Genomic DNA, 6,711 nt, shown 5'->3' with positions numbered 1-6,711 from the left:
TTTCCTGGTAATTAACATACAGTATAATATAGTACAATTACATTCGTTTTTGTCCAAATTTATAATCTATTTAACTAAATTTTCCAATATGCTTGAATTCTGGAAAAGGTCGAGCGGTTTTTTATTGTTTATTTTTTTCTGAAATCACTTTGCCCCGCTTTTTTTTTTCTAACTTTGAACTTCACCTGGAGATAGTTATTGATGGCAGCTAACTCATCATCATACCGGTTATACTTATGTTTTGTCATCATCTTAGAGAAATATTTCTTGCTCAGAAAATGTTTCCACTCTTCTATTAAATATGCTCCCTTTTAATAGCAGGTCTTTCAATTACCAATTTATTCTCATTAAACTTTTACCTATTTTTCCCCAAATACTTATATAAACTAAAATTTTAACACATGAAAATACATCCAAAGAATCAGAATTCAGTTCAATATCAAGGTTACAATTTATGCAGCACTGGAGGGCAGCATCTAATATGATCTAATTGCTTTACCCACAAGTGCTTTCATTAGCTCCAATAAATAACAGCTCTTTTTACCTCATTAAAATCTTTAACATTCCATATTGTAATTCTTAAAAAAAAATTGGTTTATTTTATCTGAAATCCTTGGGAAAGACACAGACTTTGTCACTGTGACCTGTCCTATAAATATCCTTGGACCCAGGTAACCAGAAGTCCCTGTTCTCAGAGATCTTGCCCCCATATCTTCTCTAGCAATGACTTGGGTGGGGACACAGGCAAAATACTCTGATCCTTCTCAGGCAATAATATTATTACAATGAGTCCCCTGTGGTTGGTTTTATATAATCCTGAGAAAAACAGCAGGCTAAGGTAACTGATAACTCATGTGATACAAGAAACCAGAGAAAGGTAGAGGATAGCCTAAAGTAGAGAACTGCCTAATACAGGAAAAACATAAGAACTGTTTATGGAGGTATCTGTAACTAAGTCTTTGCTATACCAGAGGGCAGAAATAGGACTAATGTGTGGAACCCACTGGAAGGTAACTTTCAGCTAAAAGGAAAGAATTATATAAACAGAGATAATATTCAAAAATGGAACAAGGTGCTTCCTCGAGGAAGGAGGCAACCATTTGTAGAGTTTTAACCTGGAATTTCCTCCAGCAGGGAGACATGAAAACCTGGGTGCTTATCTAAGTAATTTTTCAAACAAGGACACATTTGAGAATAAAAGTATACCAGCAGTAAACCAGAAAATCCCAAGCAAACCGAATCTCATGTCACACTAATTCACCTTTGTTTTTGACCACCAGCTGTGTGGGTATGTTCACACGTGGAAAATAGGGGGAAATTGGCCTCTTAGGGGAAAGGGAATGAGTCAGAATTCATGGGAATGCTAAGAAACATCTCACCCCTTTACATTCTCATCCTGATAGGATGAAATCCAAAGACCCAGATCTATGTGAGCAAGCCATGATATGAGCAAAGTGTTACGATCCAGAGGGATCCAACCAGGGAAATTCCAGGACCGGGGCATTGTTCCCACAGCCAGGGTGGAGTAAATATAAGTTTTTCTGAGACATCTACAAGAGCCTAACATAAAAAAAAAGTAAGAACAGAGCCATCCCCAAAGGACTGAAGATTGTGGAGGTGATGGTGGAGGTGAGAGCAGGGCTAGTCTAACAGCAGGACTCCCTGCATTGCAGGCAGGCACTGAGAGAAAAATGGAACAATGCAGGGTGTATGGGGAGCCTGGTTTCCCCATGATCTGTGTCTACCATGCCAGATAGGCTAGACTTATTCAATGAGGCACACTTTTTCTTAATGGTAATTGAAATATAATTACAAAAACTTTACTACAACTTACCACACTGCAATTGATAACTGTGTGAAAGGTTATTAAAAACTAGAGGCCTGGTGCATGAATTCGTGTGCAGGTGGAGTCCAACTTGCCTGCCCCAATCAGGGCTGATCAGGGCCGGGCCCGCCAGGGGTAGGGGACACAGGAGGTTGGCTGGCCGGCCACGCCCCCAATCAGACCAGTTGGCCAGCCACAGTGCACATCACACCAACCAGTCGTTCCGGTCGGTCGGTCCGGTTGCTTGGCTTTTATATATATAGATTAACATTCCTAAACTAAAATTTCTATTTTACCAACTGCTGTGGGCACTAATAACTGTAGACTCAGCTCCTGTGCCCCTTCATGTGCCCCGATGTGGAATGGGCACCTTCCCCTTCGCCATGCAGCCAAGCTGACTCAGGGAAACCTAATCCCAGTCCACAGCTAGACTGAGCCACTGGGGGTAATCTCAGTCCCCTGCCCTGTGATCCTCAGCTAAGCCAACCGCACTGCCATATTTCTTCACAACTGATGCTGGTCCAGATACGTGGCATAAATCAGCCATACTTTAGGAAAAGGCTATTTTTCAACATGAACAAAGGCAAGCATGTTTAACTCGGTGGAGCCAGCCTGTGGGGACAGTCATCACATGAGGGGGCTGAGCAAGGGGAAGAAGAGGAAGGCAGAAAGGCAGAGGCAGAACTTCATTTTCACCAGGCATCCCCTACCTTCTGCTTCCCTTTGTATGAAATAACTTCCTCATTGTTTAAGCCAGTTTGAAGTAGATGATCTCTCCTCTTCTGCTGAAAGTACCCTTACAGACCCACAAAACAGTGCTTCCCCAACCTGTCTGCACACTGGAGTCCCCTGGAGACTCAATTCCATGTTCCACTCAGAGGTTATGATGGGTTCGTGTGGTGTGTAGCTAGGTGAGCAAATGAACCTCTCAGCTCCTTTCCTCTCTGGAGATTCGAAGAATTTATCGCTGCCCAAAACTGACCAAGTACTCTGACACTCCTCACAGTGACAAAGATTATGTGTTTCCACTAGGACTCTCCCCAAAATGAAGGAGAAACTTTCATGCTTTGCAACAAGATGTGAGTTGCTCTCCAGCCACTCTACTTGGATTTCTGCCTGATTTTTTTCAAAAGATATTTGTTCAAGAGCCTTCTTTAGTAGAATGAGAATACAAATCTCTGTAAGTCACACGCTTCTGCTCCCAAGGAGCCATAGTGAGTGGTCCCAACTGTTCATCACGGATTCCTTTCTTAAATGGGGCAATGGATCAGAGGACAGAGATCGAGTGAGAGAGGAGGTCTCAAGTTTTGACTACACTGTTAACATGACCTAATACCTCTAACCCTCAGTACCTACTGTGTGGTAAACTGAGAAAAATAGTGTCTGTTTCACCTATAGTGTAGAGCTTTTGTGAGAATGATATGAGATAATACTTAGGAAAAATTTCAAAACAAAAAAGTACTCACTGAATGTAAGCCTAGGGACTTAAAAATGAAGTGTAGACGCAGCAGAGCCAGCAGAAGCACTGGCTTGGGGAGTCTGACCCTCTGCCAGCCCCCTCTCATAGCCGGCCCCTTCACCTTTCCCTGCATCACCCTGCATAAAATCACAAGCCTGCTCTGTAAATGCACCTGTAAGACATGCCATGGCCCTCCCTCACTTTCAACCACATTGACGCCCTCTGAGCCCCACACATAAGGAAATCCTAGGACTGCCACTCATCACTCATCGGCAGGAAGGCTGTTTTGTTGCATTGCTCTCCCCCCACCCCCGCCCCAGGTTTTCAGAAGCACTCCACTTCATCATCGAGAGTATACCCCCGGGTATCACAACGCTATTTCACTTCCCACTTGAATTATAATGTCTATCAAAAGAGGCATCTCTCGGGAAGCTTGAGAGCTAAGTGGGGAGTGATTTTTAGAGAGATGTGTGGGAAACGGTTTCAATATTTGGCAGTTCCTAAAGGCAGGATGATTTGAGATGTTGGTGTCTTGTTGTTTTTTAAATACTTGATCAGCTCATACTATTCCCTTATTTCTGAAAGTGCCTTGTCATTGGAATATTACATTTGGCAGTTGTGCCAAAGTAGAATTTTCATAAAGCAGAGGATTACAATTTTTCATTGATGCCATTCATTTACCACATTTCACATATATCGCATAAATGTATGTATTCACTAGGAAATCAACCTTTCTTTTACAGATCTCTCCATTAAAATGTACCATTCTGAAACTAAAGACATAGACAATGCCCCAAGAATCGAAACAGTGGAAAGTCCTGCAAAAATGTATAAAGTGTCAACCATGAGACAAGTGTTCGATTTGGCAAAGCATCGAACAAAAAGATCAGCATTTTTTCCAACTGGGGTTAAAGTCTGTCCACAGGAACCCGTGAAACAGATTCTAGCCAGCCTTCAAGCTTATTACAGATTGAGAGGTAAGAGAAGAGATGAAACCTGCTTAGCCTTTTCTTCTTTCCATCCCTTCCCTTTTATTCATCTAGGGGTCATATCCAGCCCAGAACTTCCAGTCTGTCCTTTAGTCACAAGAGTTATAAAAATCTGCCAGCTAATCAGAGAGTAATGAATAATAAACATTCAAAACAATGATAGGTATCTGCTCTTACGTTTTATAATAATGATAATAATGTCCTGTGCAATACAGAGCCATCAGGACAGTTAACAAGTCACCAGGAAAGCCTTGGTCTCTGAGTTTTACATCTTTTATTTTTGCCAAAGTCCAATATTGGACTTAAATGTTGTTATTATGAAGTAAGAAACACGGGATGATTGCAACGTGGACGCTGCTGGCTGCCACGCTGTCTCCCTCCGACCGTCTGGGCTCAGAGGTCTGGCAAACTTTCCTGCCCAAATCCCTGTTTTTTTTTTTCCTTTCCAGGGGAGTTCTGCCCTTCCCGGCTGCAAACCGTCTGACCAGCTGAGCCCTTTCGCCAATTCGGGGTGGGTGCTATTAGTTTCAGCTGCTCACTCCATTTGCTCCGGGACACGACCTGGGACGCGTCTGCCTATATCGCCGCCATCTTCAGATTCTCTACATCTTTTATTTTTGCCAAAGTCCAATATTGGACTTAAATGTTGTTATTATGAAGTAAGAAACACGGGATGATTGCAACGTCAGGAACCTGAGCAAGTTGATTTATGACTTAACATTTTATTTTTCAAAGGCAACATTACAAGCCAGATACTCTCTCCCTCCTTAATAAGGTTAAGGGGTTTATTGCTGATTCAGCAAAAACTTCTGAGGCTTGGAAACCTAGAGGCACGTCCAAGTGCAGAGGAGCCACAAGTGAACAGGGGTTACCAAGGTACAATGCAGGGGTGTTAATGGATTCACAACATAATTACTGTGATTTCCAGCAGAGCTCCAGTGCAGTGTTTACCCCTGCAGAATTCTTACTGTGTCCCTGGGAGTCATTATGGAGTTCAATTATACCACAGCCATCAGTGGCTGCCCAGTCATTCACTTGGAAAAATTTCCATGGCTTTTTCTTGAAAGGAAAAAAAAGGGATCTTTAGTAGCTTCTATTTAATTCCCCAGATAGCTCCAAATAATGCAAAGTATCTTGTCTAGCTGAAGCCTAAACTCAGTTTCTCTTGCATGTGAAAGCTGAGGTGGCTTACTGATGTCCACCTTGATCTTACCGGATGTTTGCTTCCATTCCAGAAAGCACAGTCACCCTGATCTATTTCAAGCCCATTGACTAAAGCGAGCTAGTTCACTTCCAGCCTGTGATGTATTGCACATCATGACCACCGAAATGTATCATTTCATGATACTAACATCCCAACATGTTCTTGAGTATTTACATCTGTAATAGGTGTAAGTTTAAGCTAATCTGGGGAGTTCTTATTGGGTTTTGGCAGCACAGTATCAAAAACATCAAGCCTTATGTTTCTCACATGCCTCATTTTATGTAGAAGTGGAGAGATATTGCTTTCTGACAGAAGCCACACCCACAGAGAAACGGCAAGTACTAGTAGATCATAGCAGTACTCTAATCATAGAGAATCAAGTGCCCCAGACGAATATTCTGAGATCCTAGCAGAGCCCCTCTGCATAGCTCATTCTCACTAAATGCTGTTGATGAACACAGGAGGCAAAGAAAAGAGTGACATGTGTAAATTATCCCTTTTGAATGTGCCTACACTTTGATTTGATAATGATATAGGTAAATTCCATTTTATTTGTTCAAGTATAAACATATAGTATATGCATCACATTGAATATGAACACAACTATTGCTAACTATTTCATGACACTTCTAATTCTTTATGACATTCACAAATAGGATTCATCACAAGTATTTATAGAAAACACTCTTTATTGCTGCATCCAAATTTTTAGCTCTGAATTTTATTATTAGCTCTTTAGTTTTACTAGGTTTGCCTCTTTCATTCTTGCTTCCCTAAACGAATCAAACCACTGTTTTTCTTCCCACGGCAATGACAGCCCATTATCTTTATGGCTGCCCCTGGGTGATATGAAATTTTACTATTCATCACACGGGTTTGTTAAGTCTAACAAATTCAGTTCATAAACTAGAAATAAGGTCCAGCTACAAAGCAGAGTTTCTTTGACAGAGTAACCCACTTACTGTTCTCGTAGCTGCTTTTACAAAATTACCTGTTGGCATCCTTCAAACGGGAGAGAAAGCTCCTGCATTCCCCAAATCAAATGGAATATCGAGCTATTTCTTTTCCCAGTTCTCAAAACAACACAAGTGAAAATGTTCGCGGTAGAATCATAAACATGCTCATCCCAAAGCTCAGACAGAGGCAAGTTTGTTTCTGCTAGTGTCCCGGGGAGGGGAGTGAGGGGCTGTGCTCCCACCCAGGTAAACTCCCTCTTCTGTGACTGCCTCCCTTC

General features: G+C 41.8%; 1 protein-coding gene across 1 annotated transcript in view; it reads left to right on the top strand.

Moving 5' to 3' along the window:
* Positions 1-6,711, top strand: part of IMPG1 (interphotoreceptor matrix proteoglycan 1) — a 115,156-nt gene that overhangs the window by 20,033 nt on the left and 88,412 nt on the right. Inside the window, 1 exon segment of the mRNA XM_015569387.1 lies at positions 4,028-4,261. Coding sequence (XP_015424873.1) covers positions 4,028-4,261 — 234 coding nt within the window.

The sequence above is a fragment of the Myotis davidii genome, unplaced genomic scaffold, assembly GCF_000327345.1.
Source record: "Myotis davidii unplaced genomic scaffold, ASM32734v1 scaffold104, whole genome shotgun sequence".
NCBI lineage: Eukaryota > Metazoa > Chordata > Mammalia > Chiroptera > Vespertilionidae > Myotis > Myotis davidii.
The sequence above is the reverse complement of the archived record's forward strand: the minus strand, read 5'-3'. Positions and strand labels throughout refer to the sequence as shown.